A 22,891-nucleotide genomic window follows, 5' to 3' on the forward strand; every position below is an offset into this window, starting at 1 on the left:
TCCTTTGCTGAGATAATCCATCCCACCTCACAGGTGTGCCATACCAAGATGCTGATTAGACACCATGATTAGTGCACAGGTGTGCCTTAGACTGCCCACAATAAAAGGCCACTCTGAAAGGTGCAGTTTTATCACACAGCACAATGCCACAGATGTCGCATTTGAGGGAGCGTGCAATTGGCATGCTGACAGTAAGAATGTCAACCAGAGCTGTTGCTCGTGTATTGAATGTTCATTTCTCTACCATAAGCCATCTCCAAAGGCGTTTCAGAGAATTTGGCAGACCATCCAACCAGCCTCACAACCGCAGACCACGTGTAACCACACCAGCCAAGGACCTCCACATCCAGCATGTTCACCTCCAAGATCGTCTGAGACCAGCCACTCGGACAGCTGCTGAAACAATCGGTTTGCATAACCAAAGAATTTCTGCACAAACTGTCAGAAACCGTTTCAGGGAAGCTCATCTGCATGCTCGTTGTCCTCATCGGGGTCTCGACCTGACTCCAGTTCGTCATCGTAACCGACTTGAGTGGGCAAATGCTCACATTCGCTGGCGTTTGGCACGTTGGAGAGTTGTTCTCTTCACGGATGAATCCCGGTTCACACTGTTCAGGGCAGATGGCAGACAGCGTGTGTGGCGTTGTGTGGGTAAGCGGTTTTCTGATGTCAGTGTTGTGGATCGAGTGGCCCATGGTGGCGGTGGGGTTATGGTATGGGCAGGCGTCTGTTATGGACGAAGAACACAGGTGCATTTTATTGATGGCATTTTGAATGCACAGAGATACCGTGACGAGATCCTGAGGCCCATTGTTGTGCCATACATCCAAGAACATCACCTCATGTTGCAGCAGGATAATGCACGGCCCCATGTTGCAAGGATCTGTACACAATTCTTGGAAGCTGAAAATGTCCCAGTTCTTGCATGGCCGCCATACTCACCGGACATGTCACCCATTGAGCATGTTTGGGATGCTCTGGATCGGCGTATACGACAGCGTGTACCAGTTCCTGTCAATATCTAGCAACTTCGCACAACCATTGAAGAGGAGTGGACCAACATTCCACAGGCCACAATTGACAACCTGATCAACTCTATGTGAAGGAGATGTGTTGCACTGCATGAGGCAAATGGTGGTCACACCAGATACTGACTGGTATCCCCCCCCAATAAACAAAACTGCACCTTTCAGAGTGGCCTTTTATTGTGGGCAGTCTAAGGCACACCTGTGCACTAATCATGGTGTCTAATCAGCATCTTGATATGGCACACCTGTGAGGTGGGATGGATTATCTCAGCAAAGGAGAAGTGCTCACTATCACAGATTTAGACTGGTTTGTGAACAATATTTGAGGGAAATGGTGATATTGTGTATGTGGAAAAAGTTTTAGATCTTTGAGTTCATCTCATACAAAATGGGAGCAAAACCAAAAGTGTTGCATTTATATTTTTGTTGAGTGTAGATGCAGCAGACTTTGTTCAGAGGGTCTGTGCACCCAGGAACGACATGCACCAGTCCCCCCTCCACACCTCGGCCGTGCCTCCCATCAGCCAGGGTAAATGTATTCTTTTTCCACACACAATATCACCATTTCCCTCAAATATTGTTCACAAACCAGTCTAAATCTGTGATAGTGAGCACTTCTCCTTTGCTGAGATAATCCATCCCACCTCACAGGTGTGCCATACCAAGATGCTGATTAGACACCATGATTAGTGCACAGGTGTGCCTTAGACTGCCCACAATAAAAGGCCACTCTGAAAGGTGCAGTTTTATCACACAGCACAATGCCACAGATGTCGCATTTGAGGGAGCGTGCAATTGGCATGCTGACAGTAAGAATGTCAACCAGAGCTGTTGCTCGTGTATTGAATGTTCATTTCTCTACCATAAGCCATCTCCAAAGGCGTTTCAGAGAATTTGGCAGACCATCCAACCAGCCTCACAACCGCAGACCACGTGTAACCACACCAGCCAAGGACCTCCACATCCAGCATGTTCACCTCCAAGATCGTCTGAGACCAGCCACTCGGACAGCTGCTGAAACAATCGGTTTGCATAACCAAAGAATTTCTGCACAAACTGTCAGAAAACCGTTTCAGGGAAGCTCATCTGCATGCTCGTTGTCCTCATCGGGGTCTCGACCTGACTCCAGTTCGTCATCGTAACCGACTTGAGTGGGCAAATGCTCACATTCGCTGGCGTTTGGCACGTTGGAGAGTTGTTCTCTTCACGGATGAATCCCGGTTCACACTGTTCAGGGCAGATGGCAGACAGCGTGTGTGGCGTTGTGTGGGTAAGCGGTTTTCTGATGTCAGTGTTGTGGATCGAGTGGCCCATGGTGGCGGTGGGGTTATGGTATGGGCAGGCGTCTGTTATGGACGAAGAACACAGGTGCATTTTATTGATGGCATTTTGAATGCACAGAGATACCGTGACGAGATCCTGAGGCCCATTGTTGTGCCATACATCCAAGAACATCACCTCATGTTGCAGCAGGATAATGCACGGCCCCATGTTGCAAGGATCTGTACACAATTCTTGGAAGCTGAAAATGTCCCAGTTCTTGCATGGCCGCCATACTCACCGGACATGTCACCCATTGAGCATGTTTGGGATGCTCTGGATCGGCGTATACGACAGCGTGTACCAGTTCCTGTCAATATCTAGCAACTTCGCACAACCATTGAAGAGGAGTGGACCAACATTCCACAGGCCACAATTGACAACCTGATCAACTCTATGTGAAGGAGATGTGTTGCACTGCATGAGGCAAATGGTGGTCACACCAGATACTGACTGGTATCCCCCCCCAATAAAACAAAACTGCACCTTTCAGAGTGGCCTTTTATTGTGGGCAGTCTAAGGCACACCTGTGCACTAATCATGGTGTCTAATCAGCATCTTGATATGGCACACCTGTGAGGTGGGATGGATTATCTCAGCAAAGGAGAAGTGCTCACTATCACAGATTTAGACTGGTTTGTGAACAATATTTGAGGGAAATGGTGATATTGTGTATGTGGAAAAAGTTTTAGATCTTTGAGTTCATCTCATACAAAATGGGAGCAAAACCAAAAGTGTTGCATTTATATTTTTGTTGAGTGTAGATGCAGCAGACTTTGTTCAGAGGGTCTGTGCACCCAGGAACGACATGCACCAGTCCCCCTCCACACCTCGGCCGTGCCTCCCATCAGCCAGGGTAAATGTATTCTTTTTCCACACACAATATCACCATTTCCCTCAAATATTGTTCACAAACCAGTCTAAATCTGTGATAGTGAGCACTTCTCCTTTGCTGAGATAATCCATCCCACCTCACAGGTGTGCCATACCAAGATGCTGATTAGACACCATGATTAGTGCACAGGTGTGCCTTAGACTGCCCACAATAAAAGGCCACTCTGAAAGGTGCAGTTTTATCACACAGCACAATGCCACAGATGTCGCATTTGAGGGAGCGTGCAATTGGCATGCTGACAGTAAGAATGTCAACCAGAGCTGTTGCTCGTGTATTGAATGTTCATTTCTCTACCATAAGCCATCTCCAAAGGCGTTTCAGAGAATTTGGCAGACCATCCAACCAGCCTCACAACCGCAGACCACGTGTAACCACACCAGCCAAGGACCTCCACATCCAGCATGTTCACCTCCAAGATCGTCTGAGACCAGCCACTCGGACAGCTGCTGAAACAATCGGTTTGCATAACCAAAGAATTTCTGCACAAACTGTCAGAAACCGTTTCAGGGAAGCTCATCTGCATGCTCGTTGTCCTCATCGGGGTCTCGACCTGACTCCAGTTCGTCATCGTAACCGACTTGAGTGGGCAAATGCTCACATTCGCTGGCGTTTGGCACGTTGGAGAGTTGTTCTCTTCACGGATGAATCCCGGTTCACACTGTTCAGGGCAGATGGCAGACAGCGTGTGTGGCGTTGTGTGGGTAAGCGGTTTTCTGATGTCAGTGTTGTGGATCGAGTGGCCCATGGTGGCGGTGGGGTTATGGTATGGGCAGGCGTCTGTTATGGACGAAGAACACAGGTGCATTTTATTGATGGCATTTTGAATGCACAGAGATACCGTGACGAGATCCTGAGGCCCATTGTTGTGCCATACATCCAAGAACATCACCTCATGTTGCAGCAGGATAATGCACGGCCCCATGTTGCAAGGATCTGTACACAATTCTTGGAAGCTGAAAATGTCCCAGTTCTTGCATGGCCGCCATACTCACCGGACATGTCACCCATTGAGCATGTTTGGGATGCTCTGGATCGGCGTATACGACAGCGTGTACCAGTTCCTGTCAATATCTAGCAACTTCGCACAACCATTGAAGAGGAGTGGACCAACATTCCACAGGCCACAATTGACAACCTGATCAACTCTATGTGAAGGAGATGTGTTGCACTGCATGAGGCAAATGGTGGTCACACCAGATACTGACTGGTATCCCCCCCCAATAAAACAAAACTGCACCTTTCAGAGTGGCCTTTTATTGTGGACAGTCTAAGGCACACCTGTGCACTAATCATGGTGTCTAATCAGCATCTTGATATGGCACACCTGTGAGGTGGGATGGATTATCTCAGCAAAGGAGAAGTGCTCACTATCACAGATTTAGCTTGGTTTGTGAACAATATTTGAGGGAAATGGTGATATTGTGTATGTGGAAAAAGTTTTAGATCTTTGAGTTCATCTCATACAAAATGGGAGCAAAACCAAAAGTGTTGCGTTTATATTTTTGTTGAGTGTAGTACAGAAACAGCATTAGTGAAGGTTACAAATGATCTTCTTATGGCCTCAGACAGTGGGCTCATCTCTGTGCTCATCCTGGTAGACCTCAGTGCAGCTTTTGATTTTTATTACAGAGATTAGAGCATGCCATAGGTATTAAAGGCACTGCGCTTCAGTGGTTTGAATCATATTTATCTAATAGATTACAATTTGTTCATGTAAATGGGGAGTCTTCTTCGTGGACTAAGGTTAATTATGGAGTTCCACAAGGTTCTGTGCTAGGACCGATTTTATTCACTTTGTACATGCTTCCCTTAGGCAGTATTATTAGAAAGCATTGCTGTTCGGTTTGCACCCTGTTTTTAAAGAAATGAGAGGCACAAACACTGAAAAGAAACCAGTCAGAGAGAGACAAATATATATTTTTTGCTCTGCGCAGAGGAGGAGAACCAGAAACAGCTTGTAAGTGCTCAGCCTTCAAAGCTCTCCTAAAATCCCCTCCTCTGGCCCAGCCTTTTATTTAGTTCATCAACATGAGAAAAAACAAACAAGGACTGTCGGGAGAGGTTACACATGAGTCATGTCTGCAAGAGGGTGATAGCAAAGCAAGGTAACGGCTGAAACCTTCCATTCCTGCAACATGAGCCTTGTGGCTCGTCAAAGCAGGATAAGGCACTTATGCAAAATGAAAAATAGTTTGCTTAATCATGAAGAATGCAGACAACAAGTCTTTCTTTCTAAAACCTCCTCTTCTCACAAAGAGGAAAAATAATAAGCATAAACTATAAGAAAATAAATAATAATAATATAAGCATAAACTAAAGAAAATAAATGATAATATGAGCATGAACTATATAAAATCCTTGACAATTGCTTAAATTTTCATTGTTATGTAGATGATACCCAGCTTTATCTATCCATGAAGCCAGAGGACACACAGCAATTAGTTAAACTGCAGGAATGTCTTTCAGACATAAAGACATGGATGACCTGTAATTTCCTGCTTTTAAATTCAGATAAAATTGAAGTTATTGTACTTGGCCCCACAAATCTTAGAAACATGGTGTCTAACCAGATCCTTACTCTGGATGGCATTACTCTGACCTCCAGTAATACTGTGAGAAATCTTGGAGTCATTTTTGATCAGGATATGTCCTTCAATGCACATATTAAGCAAATATGTAGGACTGCTTTTTTGCATTTGCGCAATATCTCTAAAATTAGAAAGGTCTTGTCTCAGAGTGATGCTGAAAAGCTAATTCATGCATTTATTTCTTCTAGGCTGGACTATTGTAATTCATTATTATCAGGTTGTCCTAAAAGTTCCCTGAAAAGTCTTCAGTTAATTCAAAATGCTGCAGCTAGAGTACTGACAGGGACTAGGAGAGAGCATATTTCACCCATATTGGCTTCTCTTCATTGGCTCCCTATTAATTCCAGAATAGAATTTAAAATTCTTCTTCTTACTTATAAGGTTTTGAATAATCAGGTCCCATCTTATCTTAGAGATCTCATAGTACCATATCACCCCAATAGAGCGCTTCACTCTCAGACTGCAGGTTTACTTGTAGTTCCTAGGGTTTGTAAGAGTAGACTGGGAGGCAGAGCCTTCAGCTTTCAGGCTCCTCTCCTGTGGAACCAGCTCCCAATTCGGATCAGGGAGACAGACACCCTCTCTACTTTTAAGATTAAGCTTAAAACTTTCCTTTTTGCTAAAGCTTATAGTTAGGGTTGGATCAGGTGACCCTGAACCATCCCTTAATTATGCTGCTATAGACTTAGACTGCTGGGGGGTTCCCATGATGCACTGAGTGTTTCTTTTTATTCACCTCTTTTTGCTCTGTATGCACCACTCTGCATTTAATCATTGGTGATTGATCTCTGCTCTCTTCCACTGCATGTCTTTTTCCTGACTCTCTCTCCTCAGACCCAACCAGTCGCAGCAGAAGAATGCCCCTCTGAGCCTGGTTCTGCTGGAGGTTTCTTCCTGTTAAAAGGGAGTTTTTCCTTCCCACTGTCGCCAAGTGCTTGCTCACAGGGGGTCGTTTTGACCGTTGGGGTTTTTCTGTAATTATTGTATGGCTTTGCCTTGCAATATAAAGCGCCTTGGGGCAACTGTTTGTTGTGATTTGGCGCTATATAAATAAAATTGATTTGATTTAAATGAAATGTTTAGTTTCACTTGGACCACTGAGCAGTCAAGTTAATTTTCTCTTTACCCCAAGTAAGATGCTTCTGCCATTGTTTCTAGTTCACAAGTGACTTGACTCATGAGCTGTGCAGCCCAGTCTCACGTTTTTTTTTTTTTTCTGTGCTTCTGTGACAAAATTAGTCAAATTTTCATAGCTTTTTAAAAATCAGTGTTCCTAACCCTACTCCTACCCCCGAACCTAACCTTAACCATAACCTAATCTTAATAACCATAACCATAACCCTATAACCTACTCTTTCCCCCACCCTAACCATAACCACCCCCGACCCCCCTCCCTCCTCCCCGCTTGACTTTTAATTTCGTCCAGCCATCACGGAAAGAATTAGAATGAATTTGTGCTGCCGTGACGAAAATGAGGCGCTTTTCCTCACAATATCATGAACAAATAGATTAATGTATATTTCGTGCTGCTGAATCATGACTTGCCATGAAACCAGGTTGAGCTTTAACACTTGTAACCCATTTTCTGGACACGTGTGCATAATGAATCTTGATGCATTGATTCCAGCCTCAGTCTACTCCTTGTGATGCTCCTCCAAGTTCATGAATCAGCTTTACTAGACAATTTTCTCAAGACTGTAGTCAAAGCTGTTGCTTGTGTATCTTTTCCTACCTATATACAATGATAGCCCTTTCAGCAATGACCTTCAGTGGCTTGCCCTCCTTGTGAGGGTGTCAGCGAATGTCTTCTTGACAACTGTCAAGTCCGCACTCTTTCCCCATGATTGTGGTTGTGTCAACTGAACAACACAGAGATTCATGGTGTTAATACTGCATAAATACTGACTTGAAATTAAATACTCTTAATAGTTTGAGCTTTATATTTTTTTAGGGTCCCATAATGATCAAAATTTTAAAAATTGCCAAAAATATCATACTTTATATGTAATGAGTTTGGAATATATAAAATTTCACTTTCTGAAATATCTAACAAAAATAATTGATGTATCACTTTTTTTTTTTTACAATATTCTATTTCATGCACCTGGATATTTAAAGGTAGTTAAAGATGATATAAGGGGTGGTGGCCAAGTGGTTAATGCACTTGGTTTCAGGGTTCAAATCCCACCCCTGCCACATTTCTCCATGTAATGTGGAGTTGCGTCAGGAAGGGCATCCGGCGTAAAACCTGTGCCAATTCAACATGCAGGTCCACCTTGGATTTGCTGTGGCGACCCCGAGTGCAAACAAGGGAGCAGCCGAAGGGACTTACTTTACTAAATATGATATAAACAAATTAGTGTCAGTAGACGTCACACTAGCACAGCATCTCAACTTCTCTGCAGAACCCCAATGCATGGAAACCATGCACTGAGAAAAAGGAAGGCAAGTTCTGAATCAAATTGGATCCATTTAACAGCTGAAAAGGCTCTGCCTTTGGGAAAAGCATGACCTTTGTTGATTCTAGTCTGATGACATTGTTGGTCAGAAACCTTTTTAGATTATGATCTTGGTTTCTTTGAGGGAAAAAGTCCCAGAAAGTCACAACTTTCTGCCACTTTGAATGAACAGTGCTACATCAGTGGTCACTACTGTCTCTTTATAAGCATGGAGAGAGACAAAGGTTTCACAGGGTGGCAGTCACATGCTCTAACTAAAAACATGAGGCTGATTCGGCAATTTCTATTTTCAATTTCAATTTATTTTCATTTATGTAGCGCGAAATCTCAACAGAGTTGCCTCACAGTGCTCCACACAAGTAAGGTCTAACCCAGAGCAGCAGTGGTAAGGAAAAACTCCCTCTGAGGAAGAAACCTCAAGCAGACCAGACTCAAAGGGGTGACCCTCTGCTTGGGCCATGCTACAGACATAAATTACAGAACAATTCACAAAACGAATACAGTGGTCCCTCATTTATCGCGGGAGTTACGTTCTAAAAATAGCCCGCAATAGGCGAAATCTGCGAAGTAGTCAGCGTTATTTCACCCATATTGGCTTCTCTTCATTGGCTCCCTATTAATTCCAGAATAGAATTTAAAATTCTTATTATTACTTATAAGGTTTTGAATAATCAGGTCCCATCTTATCTTGGAGACCTCATAGTACCATATCACCCCAATAGAGCACTTCGCTCTCAGACTGCAGGCTTACTTGTAGTTCCTAGGGTTTGTAAGAGTAGAATGGGAGGCAGAGCCTTCAGCTTTCAGGCTCCTCTCCTGTGGAACCAGCTCCCAATTCGGATCAGGGAGACAGACACCCTCTCTACTTTTAAGATTAAGCTTAAAACTTTCCTTTTTGCTAAAACTTATAGTTAGGGTTGGATCAGGTGATCCCGAACCATCCCTTAGTTATGCTGCTATAGACTTAGACTGCTGGGGGGTTCCCATGATGCACTGAGTGTTTATTTTTATTCACCTCTTTTTGCTCTGTATGCACCACTCTGCATTTAATCATTGGTGATTGATCTCTGCTCTCTTCCACTGCATGTCTTTTTCCTGACTCTCTCCCCTCAGCCCCAACCAGTCCCAGCAGAAGACTGCCCCTCTCTGAGCCTGGTTCTGCTGGAGGTTTCTTCCTGTTAAAAGGGAGTTTTCCTTCCCACTGTGGCCAAGTGCTTGCTCATAGGGGGTCGTTTTGACGTTGGGGTTTTTCTGTAATTATTGTATGGCTTTTGCCTTACAATATAAAGTGCCTTGGGGCGACTGTTTGTTGTGATTTGGTGCTATATAAATAAAATTGATTTGATTTGATGTGTCAGGGTTGAGGTTTGAACTGGGAAACTCGCGCACTGAAACCAAATGCATTTGGCCACCACCCCTGCTAAATTAAAATTAATCACAGACCTAATTAAATAAAAAATACAGGCTACAAGAGATGTTATGCAAGTATTTAAAAAAAAACTAAACTATTAAGCTAAACATTTAATTATGACTTCAGTTTTAAATAAAACTGAGTTGCCTTCAATAACTAAAATTCAATGCTTTCCTTTTTCCCAGGTTTTGCACATCTAAGTGAGGGTTAATCAACCTCAAATATTTGCTGACTGTAAATATTGTCAATAACGTTGAAAGGAAGAAGCTGAAAGAACAAAGAACTGAAGAAAACTGGGCTGAAAATAAAATGTGTTCAACACTTGAGAAGACACCATTTTACATCTTAAGGTTAGGTGAAATGGAAATTTTATAATTGTCCAGGTCTGCCTTGCAAAAGAGATCTCGATCTCAGTGGGACTATCCTGGTTAAATAAAGGTAGTTTTATAATGTGCACACAGTTGAATTTCAAGGTGAAGATTGTAATAACAAGATAAAGGAATATGGTTTATTTCAATTAAGAAAATTGGCAGTGGGGAGAGAGATTGCACACTGGCTTGCATTAGGTTCTTCCACATGCTTTCCAAATGTATCTCTTGCCTAGTAGAAGAATAATGCGTCACTCAAGAATTTGCAGTTCATTTGTTTTCTTGTTAATAATAAATGTTGTTGATAACTTTATTTGCCATTGAATTCCTTACAGATATGCACCGCCTGTCATTGAGTAAAGAAGACATTCACCCTGAGCAGCAGGAGTGGAAGCTCAGTCAGGAGCAGGACTCAAAGCCCCCCAAGATCAAAGAAGAGCAAGATAAACTGTGGATAAGTGGGGAAGCAGAGCAGATTTACCAAATGGATGAGATTGATTTTGTCAAGCCCCCTTTCACTGTTGTCCCTGTGAAGATCGAAAGTGATGCAGAAAACCTTGTGTCACCGCAGCTTTATCACAGCCACACCCGTGATGGCATAGAGGCAGAGTTGGTAGCCAGCAACACATTTAAGTATATCACACTGAAAATAGATGCTGATGTAGAGGACTATGGAGGCTCACAAACAGCCAGCAACTCAGATCAGTGTCACCCTTTACATGCAGACACTGATGGCAGGAGTACAGACTGTTCAGAAACAGAGACTGATGACAGCTGCAAATGGAAGCAGACCAGGCAACATCATTCTGGTTTAAACTGTCAGAGCAACAGTGACATCTGTGAAAGTGGGAACAGTTGTAGCATTGCTAAGAAACAGTTTACTCATGCTGAATATGAAAAAACATTTGTATACAAAGAACACAACAGAACACTAGCAATAAATAAGATTATAGAACAGGACCATCTTAAAAGAAACATAACAACTCATACAGGAAAGAAATCATTTGGGTGTTCTGATTGTGGTAAAAGATTTACAAAAAACAGTATTCTGAATAAACACATCAGAATACACACAGGCGAGAAGCCATATGAATGTCTTGAGTGTGGTAAAACATTTAGAGAAAAGGGCCATCTAAACAGACATACAAAAATTCATACAGGGGAGAAACCTTTTGGCTGCCTTGCGTGTGGTAAAAGATTTAGAGAAAAGGATCAGCTTAAAATACATAAGAGAATTCATACAGGAGATAAACCTTTTGGCTGTTCAGAATGTGAGAAAAGATTTATTAAAAAAATTGATTTAATCAAACACGTGAGATGTCACACAGGAGAGAAACCATATATTTGTTCTCACTGTGATAAAAGATTTAGAGAAAAGCCAAAACTGAATGCACACATGAGAATTCATACAGGAGCAAAACCTTTTGGCTGTTCTGACTGTGGTGAAAGGTTTAGAGTGGAGTGTACCCTGCACAACCACATGAGAATTCATACGGGAGAGAAACCATTTGTCTGCTGTGAGTGTGGTAAAAGATTTCGAGTAAAGAGCAGTCTGGTTAAACATAGCAGAATTCATACAGGAGAGAAGCCATTTGTCTGTTCAGAGTGTGGTAAAAGATTTACACAAAAGGGCAACCTAAACCAACACATGATAATTCATACGGGAGAGAAGCCATTTGGCTGTCCTGAGTGTGGTAAAAGATTCACACAAAAGGGGCGCCTAAAACGACACAATAGAATACATACAGGAGATAAACCATTTGTCTGTCTGGAGTGTGGTAAAAGATTTAGAGTAAAGAGCGGGTTGAATAAACACAACAGAATTCACCTAAGAGAAAAACCATTTGTCTGTTCTGAATGTGGTAAAAATTTTACACAAAAGGCTGGTCTGAACCTACACATGATGATTCATATTGATGAGAAATGATTTGACTGAGTGCAGTGGAAGATTTAGAGAAGTGCTGCCTGAACAACCCAGTGAAAATTCATATCAAAACAGCTGGGTTCAACATTAACTTTTTAAACAAGTCCAGCGGGCCAGTGGCTTGCAAGATTGACAAGCCCCGACCTGCAATCAAATACACAAACTCATTGTTTCACAGACACCCACCCCCCCACCCCAATTTAAGTGTCAAAAGTTGTTTTGTTCAGTGTGTGTTTCTTGCTATTTTACTTCTGGGAGCAAATGGTGTACAATGGAACCTCAGTTTTAGAATTTAATTGGTTCCTAAATAATGATGTTAAACCGAAACCAATTTTCCCATAAGGAACCATGTAAAATGGATTAATCCATTTCTGGCCCCAAAACAGTGTTTTTTACATTTTTAAACAGCATTTTATGCATAAAAGTCAGACAAAAAACAGAATATGCGTAATATACAAAAATACTGTACAGTAATTAGAATAAAATATACAATTTAATTTCACCTTACCTGTACAGAAGAGACTTGATGTCAGTTCCACCATCATCTCCCTCTGCTGCTCTTTGGGAAGAAGTTCTAGTTCCTCTGTAGACAGCTCAGTACTGTGGTCGCTAGCTAACTGCTAATAGCTTAATTGGAGTCCACCTGGGGTAAATTCAGTTGATTGGACATGATTTGGAAAGGCACACACTTGTCTACATATAAGGTCCCACAGTTGACAGTCAGAGCACAAACCAAGCATAAAGTCAAAGGAATTGTCTGTAGACCATTGAGACAGGAATATCTTGAGGCACAAATCTTTGCATTGCTTTGAAGGTCCCAATGAGCACAATGGCCTCCATCATCCGTGAATTGAAGAAGTTCAGATCCACCAGGACTCTTCCTAGAGCTGGCCACCTGTCTAAACTGAGCAATCAGGGGAGAAGGGCCTTAGTCTGGGAGGTGACCAAGAACCTGATGGTTACTATGTCAGAGCTCCAGCATTCATCTGTGGAGAGAGGAGAACCTTCCAGGAGGACAACCATCTTTTCAGTAATCCATGAATCAGGACTGTATGGTAGAGTGGCCAGACAAAATCCATTCCTTAGTAAAAGGCACATGGCAGCCCACCTGCAGTTTGGAGAAACAAAATTCTCTGGTCTGATGAGACAAACATTTGACGTGAATGCCAGGTGTCATGTTTGAAGGAAACCAGGCACCATCCCTACAGTAAAGCGTGGTGGCAGCATCATGCTGTGGGGATGCTTTCTAGAGGCAGGAACTGGGAGACTAGTCAGGATTGAGGGAAAGATGAGTGCAGCAATGTACAGAGACATCCTGCACAGTAAAATCACCAGTGTTAACACCGATAGTGAACATATGGTCCCACTCTGATCAGAGTAGGCCCATATATACACTGGCAGTGTTAATTTAACACTTTCAGTGTTAGTTTTACACTGGCGAATTTCCTGTGTGGATGAAAACCTGCTCCAGAGCGCTCTTGACCCCAGACTGGAGCGACGGTTCATCTTTCAGCAGGACAATGACCCTAAGCACACAGCCAAGATATCAAAGGAGTGGCTTCAGGACAACTCTGTGGATGTCCTTGAGTGGCCCAGACCTGAATCTGATTAAACATCTCTGGATAGATCTGAAAATGGCTGTGCACCGACACTCCCCATCCAACCTGATGGAGCTTGAGAGGTGCTGCAAAGAGGAATGGACCAAACTGCCCAGTGGGAGGGTGCACCAAGCGTGTGGCATCATATTCAAGAAGATTTGAGGCTGTAATTGCTGTCAAAGGTGCATCAACAAAGTATTGAGCAAACGCTGTGAATACACCTCGGCAGCTGACTTGGAAGTGGTGCGGACCAGTGGAATCTGACTTTAATTAAAATGACTGTGATCTCTTGTTCTTTTGTTTGTTTAAATAAATTTGCAAAAAAAAATTTCATGTTGTAATTATGGGATGTTGTGCGTTGAATTTTGAGGGTAAAAATTAATTTACTTCATTTTGGGATAAGGCTGCAACATAATAAAATGTGGAAAAAGTGAATGCTTTCTGGCTGTACTGTATCTACAATGTATACAAATAAGTTCAAATTAGCTCCAAATCTACGAGCTGCAACAGTAGACATTTATATTTAAATACATTGATCCAATACATATAATCCAATAATATATATCTTATGGGCTGGTCTGTGTAATGAGTACTTCAGCTATTGGTATTCAAGTGTATTTTGATACAAATACTTTTGTATTTTTACTGAATTAACATTTTCAGAGTGTGATGTTTCCTTGTAATTGGGTATTTATCTGTATTTCTACAGTGTGGTATTACAATTTTTACTTGAGTAAAATATGTAAGTACTTAACCACTGTGTGTACCCCTGTAACTGTGTATAATTCTTTTGTTCCTTGCTATATAAGGGAAGATGAAGTATGTTGGGAGGCCCCCTGAGTGGTGAAGGTGTTGGTGGTATTGGGACTATGGGGGACACGGCAACCATGCTTACATTCCACTACCTCCTGCTTCCAAATGAAATTACAAAAGTAATAAAGAAATTGACAATGAGATTGGATGTGATAAGTTTTTCTAATTGCATGACATCCTGGGAAATTTAGGTTCCACATTATAGGATCCATAATTCATTATTTGATAAAAGTGGAGCAGAAAAGTATGACTTTTGGCCAGAATTGTTCACTTGGTCATACAAGCATCAGATTTTGCATGAATGTTCTTCATAAATCAGTGTTTGAAAAAAAAGTGCTGGCCACTTGAAAATCCAATATGGTGGCCAGGTAGGGGTCAATGAAGAATTACACAGGGGTCAAAATTTAAAAATGCTCCAATCATATTGAAAAGTATAACACATTATTTGTCTGATCATAAATATTCCAAAAAGTTATAGTTTGGACTATCTATGATCGAATGTTATGGAGTTATGAGCTAAAAACAGCAAAAATGGTGACAAAGGTCAGTTTCAGTTTGTACAGGAGTCAAAAGGTAAAGCTGCTCCAATTTTTGTAAAATGTGATGCAAATTATTGGTTAATAGGGGTTTAAAAAGGAATAGTTTGCACCATGTGTCATGCTTAGTTGTCACGTTACAGGGTAACATACGTCATATGCCATAGAATCCAATGGACGTCAACATTGTTTGACATTTACTCTGCAAACCAAGCATTCAACACACTCAAAACTATTCCATTTATTAATCCTATTAGTTCAACCAATAATTTGCACCACTTTCTACCAAAACTGGAGCAACGTTAACTTTTAACTCCTGTGCAAACCGAAACTGACCTTTCTTACCATTCTTGCTGTTTTTACCCCATAACTCCATAACATTCAGTCATAGATAGCCCAAACTATACCTTTTTGGAATCTTTGTGATCAGACACATAATTTGGTATAGCTTTCAATATGATTGGAGCATTTTTAAATTTTGACCCCTGTGTCATTCTTAATTAACCCCTACCTGGCCGTCATATTGGATTTTCACGTGGCCAGCACTTTTTTCTCAAACACTGATTTATGAAGAACCTTCAAACCGCCAAATCTGATGCTTGTATCGCCATGTGAAGGATTGTTTCAGTTATCTGCTGCACTATAATATGAAATACAGGTCTGGTCCACCGAGGCCCTCAATTTTCACTGCCACCTATGGGAGAGCGCACCCGACACCAGCGGTTCCCCCTGCAAGTGATAAGCCCACATTGCCTTATCAAGTTGTGCCTGACTGGATTACATGGCAAGTCCAGCCACCAGGTGCTCGATGACGGGCCCTCCATCCAGGCCTGGCTCCAGATGCAGGCCCCGGGCTTCCTCCAAGCAGGGTCACATTTTCTTTACCTTGTTTTTTCATTGGTCTTGTGAACCAATCTTAGTTTGGCCCCTCGCCTGAGACCAATTTGTCATGGGAGACCCTACAGCACAAAGGCTCCAGACAGCACAGTTCTCAGGTTCATAGCAGCAGACAAACCTCTCCACCATGATAAGGTGATGGTTCCTGGAGAGGAACCATCACCTTATCCAAGCCCACTGTCCAACAGATCTTCAACTCACATCTCCGGCAGAGCTTTTCTAGCATCTCTCTGGAGCTTGGGAGCATTGAACCAAAATGGGCAATGTTCAAAGCTTCCATTGTTAAACCTGCAGCAGGGAGCTGTGGGCTGAAGGTCTTAGGTGCCTCAAAGGGTGATAATCCTTGAACACTGTGGTGGACACCGGTGGTCAGGAAGTCGTCTGACTGAAGGAGTCCTTCTGGGATATGTTCTCTCTGAGGACTCCGGAGGCATTTGCAAGGTACTGACCAGCTCTTTGTTCTCATAAGGGTCTTGGAGGGTGCCTGGGAGTATGCCCATCCAGTCTACATGTGTTTTGTGGACTTTGAGAAGGCGGATGATTGGGTACCTTGGGAGATACTGTGGGAGGTGCTGCGGGAATATGAAGAGAGCGGGTCCCTTCTCAGGGCCATCCAATCTCTGTACTCACGAAGTGGGAGCTGTGTTCGTGTGCTCGAGTGGGACTCGTTTCCGGTGGGGGTTGGCCTCCGCCATCTTGTTTGTGGTATTTACTGACAGGATATTGAGGCGTAGTCAGGATGAGGAGAGTTTACAGTTTATTGGGCTCAGGGTCTCATCACTGCTTTTTGCTGATGATGTGGTCCTGCTGGCTTCATCGGCCTGTGGCCTCCAACACTCACTGGATCGGTTCGCAGCTGAGTGTGAAGCAGCTGGGATGAGGGTCAGCACCTCTAAATCTGAGGCCATGGTTCTCAGCAGGAAACCAATGGATTGCCTACTCTGGGCAGTATTGCATTCGCTCTACCATACTGTTGTGACAAAAAGAGAGTTGACCCAAAAGGCAAAGCTCTCAATCTACTGGTCAGTCTTAGTTCTTACTCTCACCTATGGTCATGAGGGTTGGGTCATGACCAAAAGAACTAGATGACGGGTACAAGTGGCTGAAATGGGCTTCCTTAGGTGGGTGGCTGGTGTCTCCCTTACAGATAGGGTGAGAAGCTTGATTATCCATGGGGAGCTTGGACTAAAGCCGCTGCTCCTTTGCGTTGAAAGGAGCCAGCTGAGGTAGTTTGGACATGTGGTAAGGATGCTCCCTGGGCCCCTCCCTCAGGAGGTGTTCCAGGCACGTCCATTTGGCAGGAGACCCTGGGGAAGACCGAGGACTAGGTGGAGAGATTATATCTCTCCACCTAGGCCTCAGGCCTCTCCACCTGAAGGCCTCAGGATCCTTCAGTCGGAGGCGGTCAATGTGGCCCGGGAAAGGGAAGTCTGGGGTCCCCTGCTGGAGCTGTTGCCCCCGCAACCCAATCCTGGATAAGCGGTTGAAGATGAGTGATGAAATACAGGTACACATAGAATTATGGTCATTTGAATTTTTGTTCATCTATAATCTTTTAAATGAATGTTCAAGGCTATGATTCAAAGAATGGAAGATACTACTTGTAAGTAATATAAAATATGTCCTGGGTGGGCCTGCAATGGACTGGTGTACTGCTGGGTGTACCCTACCTCTCACCCAATCATACCCGTTGTTATAGCAGAATTCCTGTCATCTGCAGTGGCATACTGTACATGACAGGTAATGGAATTTTATTTTTTCATCAAATTGATTAAAAACAGTCTTTATCCTTACAGCCAATGTGAATGCAGCATAACAAATGAAATTATTAAGTTGAACACAAAACATAAAATCACAAGTTCAAACTGCCTGCAACTGAACAGAGGTCAAAGCAAATGTAAGAATCTTTTCAACTGTTTGATAATTATCAATGGCCATCCCATATGTACGTAGCTGGTCTTTGGAAAAGCTAAACAGACTTTTTAGGCAACAAAACATTCCTGTTTTCTTTAAGCCCACCAACCCACTGAGATAGAGTAGTCCACCCCGAAGATCCAATTCCACTGCAGAAGAAAAACTATGTGGTGTATGTTGTCCAGTGTAGTGAGGAGTTCTCTGACCTCTACTTTGGAGAAACCAAATGGGCATTACTCAAATGGATGGCCCAACATAGAAGGTGTAGTTCTTTGGGTAAGGACTCAGCTGTGTTCCTTCACCTTATGGACAATGGACACTCCTTTGAAGATGACTAAGTTCACATTTTAGACTGGGAATATAGATGGTTTGAGAGAGGGGTAAAGTAAGCAATCCATGTCAAAATTGAAAGGCTCAGAACTCAACAGGGTGAAGGTCTGAGCCATCACCTTTCCATAGCTTACAAATAATGTCCTTTCATCTCTCACTCACTCATCTTCAACTTTGTTTTCCTCTGCAGCCAGAGTCTGATACGACCCCGCACACACTGGAAGGTGTGATGAGAAGTCAGCTTCCACCAGCTGCCTGCTGTGGGCTCTCAGCAGCCCACATCAGGGACTGCATTTGTTGTTCGATCCTCTGGCTCATGGGTACCTGGAGATGTCTTTCTGCCTCTCACTGCCTCACAGTCTGAACTCAGTATAGATGTCCAGGCTTTTTATAGGCCTGAATATTCATGAGAAGATTTTTGAAACCACTCTGCAGTAAAATTTAACCAATAATGCCCATTGTTGAAATAAGGATATCTACGCCCCAAATGACCTAATACTTTTTCCAGCTAAAGGAGGTTTTTAAAGTCTTTTTATTTCTACACCAGACAGAGCCTTTTTAAAATACCTTATTTGTGTGAGCACTGCAGAAGGACCAAGCATCCTTATCCTGCCAGCGGATAAAGGCAGATGCACGGTGGTCCTGAACACATTGGACTACGAGGCCAAGATCAACAACTTGCTCAGTGACTCCAATACATACGAGCGTCTGAAGAGAGACCCCACAAGCGGCTATAAGAAAATCATTAACTATCTCCAAAACCTGGAGAAAGAGGGACTCATCAACAGGCAGGCATACTACAGACTGTACCCTGGGGATGCCACTCCATGCATCTATCGACTGCCCAAAATCCACAAACAGGATGTGCCACTCAGGCCTATTATATTTAGCACAGATTCCATCACGTACAATTTGGCCAAGCACCTCAAGTGGATTTTGACTCCTCTAGTGGGTAACTCAGACCACCATGTGGAGAACACACAAGATTTTGTGAACAAGATCAAGGACCTTCAGCTAGAGGCAGATGAAACTATGGTGTCATTTGATGTGACATCGTTGTTCACCTGCGTCCCCACCACTGAGGCCGTCTCAGCTGTGAGGCAGAGACTGCTGGAGGATGCATCTCTACTTGAAAGGACCAAACTCACACCAGACCACATCTGCCAACTCTTGGAGATGTTATGTGTCGACGCGGGTTGAGGAGCGGACCTGCGTCAGACAGGACCCAGCGCTAAAAATAACCAGAGAGCGGTTCCAAACAGAAACTATTTATTATTCACCTGTGCTTAAAAGTGTAAAAACATAAAAACAACGTCCCTCTGGTGGAGTGATTCGTGGCTCGCTCTCCAGCGCCCGCAAGGATTAAAGCCGGCGCTCCTGGACTTCCTACCACCGCCCAAACACCCCCCAGGTGGACACGACAAACTGATTCTCTGTGAAGCAAAGAGAAGGTGAGGTAAGGCAACAGATACAACTATATCTTCCAATAAACACACGCTATCAGCAACACACTCAGGTCAGTGTCCTTTTTTTACTTTATGCAAATGAGCAGCTTCTCACAACAAGTGGAGGATCACTTATCCTTCACGCCACAGCAGTGAGAAGCAGACTGCACAATTCTCTTTACAATTCCAGTATACTGTGCAACAAAACACCAAGCCACTATCAACAACTACTCAAACACTCAATTACCTTTCGTGTGTGCTGACAGCATGTGTCCTCACCCCTCCCCGCTTCACGGGCTCGATGTGTCAAAACCCAGGCGCGGTCCTCAGCGTCTCACAAACGAACGTCACAAGGTCGAGTTCCCGGCAGTTCTGCCTGAATCACACATGACTTAAATGCAGAACGCCATCCAATTATCTGCTTCAGCTGCAAGTCGTCCAGGTTGCACGTGAGCACCACTCACAGGTGCTTTCCATGATGTTAATGAGGGTGAAGACTCTTCAGCCAGCACCTTCTTCACAGACAAATCAGCCCTCATGCCACCTGGAGAGCAAAGAAAAGAAAAGAACACCAAAACATCCAGCCACGCCCCCCCCAACACACAACAGGAGATCTGTCTTAACACCACGTATTTCCTGTTTAGGGGGAAATACTACAGGCAGATCCATGGTTGTGCAATGGGGTCTCCGGGTATCCCCCATTGTGGCCAATCTGTACATGGAACTAGTGGAGAAGAGAGCCTTGACGTACTTCACAGGCATCTGTCCCGCAGTCACTGGTTCAGATATGTTGATGACACATGGGTTAAAATCAAACAACAGGAAGTTGAGGACTTTACAGAACACATCAACTTAGTGGACTCCAATATCAAGTTCACACGTGAGGATGCCAGAAACAACCATTTAGCCTTCTTGGACTGTGATGTTACGATTGGAGAGAACAGGAAGCTCCAGACAGGGGTTTACAGAAAACCCACTCACACTGACCAATATCTGCTCTTTGGCTCAAACCACCCCCTTGAACACAAGCTTGGGGTGATCAGGACTCTTCAACACACAGCCCTACAGGTGTCCACAACTGCAGAGGGAAGGGCTAAAGAACAACAACTTGTCCAGAAAGACCTCACAATATGTGGGTACCCACGATGGTCCCTGGATAAAGTGCAGACGTCCCAGAGAAGAAAGAGACCAGACAGACAGGACATGGAGACAAGAAGAGAGGAGTGTATCTCCCTTATTTAGCAGGAGTAGGGGAAAAACTACAGAGGATCTTCAGACAGCACAAAATCCCAATTTACTTTAAACCTGTTAACACCTTGAGACAGAAATTAGTTCACCCTAAGGACAGGATCCCTAATTACAAACAGAGCAATGTAGTGTATTCTATCAGATGTCAGGAAAACTGTAAGGAACACTACAAGCAGCCGTTACACAAAAGGCTATACCAGCACCACAGAGAGGGCTCCGGTGGAACTCAGTCTGCAGTTCATCTCCACCTTAAAGACACTAACCACATGTTTGAGGACAAGGAAGTTAAAATCTTAGCCAGAGAGAAGAAATGGTTTGACAGAGGGGTGAAGGAGGCATGGTATGTGAAAAAGTTTAAACCCAGCCTTATCCAGGGAGGGGGTCTGAGACACACTTTGTCCCCTGTTTACAAAGGGGTACTCAGGTCAAAGCAGTTTCAGTCTTTTGTTCATGGTAATGAGTCATTCACGTCATCAGGAGACTTGTCAGGAGAGGTGTCAGTCCCATCGTTAGGAGGGACAGCTACCCTGTCATTAGAAGGGTGCTAACTAGAGCACAATAGGTGCTAATTAAAGCAATTGTTTAGTCACTAGCCAATAGCAGGCTGCCTCTCGGTAGGACGGGTCTGGTTAGGTTTAAAACTCCAGCTTTTTTGGCTTCCGTTTGTTCTTCTCTACAAGGGTCAAGACAGAAGTCAGACTACCAGAGCAACAATTTTAGCTGCGGAAGCTTCTGCGATTTGAAGCGAAATGTCCTCGTGTCAAGCAACCCAGTCCAGTCGAAGATTCAAGCTTCTCTAGTAAGGAAAGGTGATGTAACACAGTGATAAATATAACACTGTCCCATCTTTTTTGAAACATGTTGCAGGCATCCATTTCAAAATGAGAACATATTTACACAAACACAATAAAGTTTATCAGTTTGAACATTAAATATCAATCAATCAATCAATCAATTTTTTTATATAGCGCCAAATCACAACAAACAGTTGCCCCAAGGCGCTTTATATTGTAAGGCAAGGCCATACAATAATTATGTAAAACCCCAATGGTCAAAACGACCCCCTGTGAGCAAGCACTTGGCTACAGTGGGAAGGAAAAACTCCCTTTTAACAGGAAGAAACCTCCAGCAGAACCAGGCTCAGGGAGGGGCAGTCTTCTGCTGGGACTGGTTGGGGCTGAGGGAGAGAACCAGGAAAAAGACATGCTGTGGAGGGGAGTCTTTGTGGTGTATTCAAGTGGTCGAAAAGGATTTGCAAATCATTGTATTCTGTTTTTTATTTACATTTTACACAACATCCCAACTTCACTGGAATTGGGTTTGTATATATGAGGTGCATTCATAAAGTATTTTACCTTTGGCTGTGCAAAATACAGTTATTCACCTGGGGGTCTGAAACCCAAATCCCCTTTGAAGTAGTCTCCTCTGTGATGAAACAGCTTAGTCCAGCTTGCCTTCGAACAGGTTGGCTTATAAAGTGCTGACCTGGCAACCCGCCCAAAAACAAAGGAAAGGGGTTGCGCTCTCTGCCAAACATGATCAAAAACCACAACAAATGGTGCTTTGGCTTCAAATTTTTACTCCAGTGGAGCAGGATCAAACACATTTCAAGCTGTAGTCACTAGAAATGCCTTGTTTAAAGAAGTTCGAACATGATTGAAGCCAGTAAGACTGCAAATACCTGGACGATACCATGTTCTATCAACTGTTTTGAGAATCATGAAATTTTTTGAACAGTTCAGAAATTTGGTCTTGATTTTAAATCTGGTGCCGATGATGGCTGTAACTACTACGTATACCAAGTTTGTTCAAGACTGACAAAGATGGATCAAGAACTTACTGTGATGCTTCCAAACGTCCCCTGACTTGCTATTCAGGATTAAACAGGAAGGAAGAGCGATCTGTGGAATAGCCCTGTAAGACTTTGACGTTGCTGCACACCTGCTCTGCTTTCTTTGCCCTCTGTGATGTATTTTTTCATTGCGATAATTGAAAATAGATGAGAATCGGACAGGTGCGCAGTATGTGTGTTCACTCTAAAGGCTGCCTGCTAGCGACTGTTGCGCTCTGCTGGTGAGAAAAAAATTCATGCTTGTGCAAGAAGGGACCCTGCACCT

General features: G+C 43.4%; 1 protein-coding gene across 1 annotated transcript in view; it reads left to right on the forward strand.

Moving 5' to 3' along the window:
• Positions 1-22,891, forward strand: part of LOC117504513 — a 117,024-nt gene that overhangs the window by 59,659 nt on the left and 34,474 nt on the right. Inside the window, exon 2 of the mRNA XM_034163969.1 lies at positions 10,405-11,994. Within this exon, the coding sequence (XP_034019860.1) occupies positions 10,405-11,994 (1,590 nt within the window). The remainder of the gene's footprint in view (positions 1-10,404; positions 11,995-22,891) is intronic.

This window comes from Thalassophryne amazonica, chromosome 2 (genome assembly GCF_902500255.1).
Source record: "Thalassophryne amazonica chromosome 2, fThaAma1.1, whole genome shotgun sequence".
NCBI lineage: Eukaryota > Metazoa > Chordata > Actinopteri > Batrachoidiformes > Batrachoididae > Thalassophryne > Thalassophryne amazonica.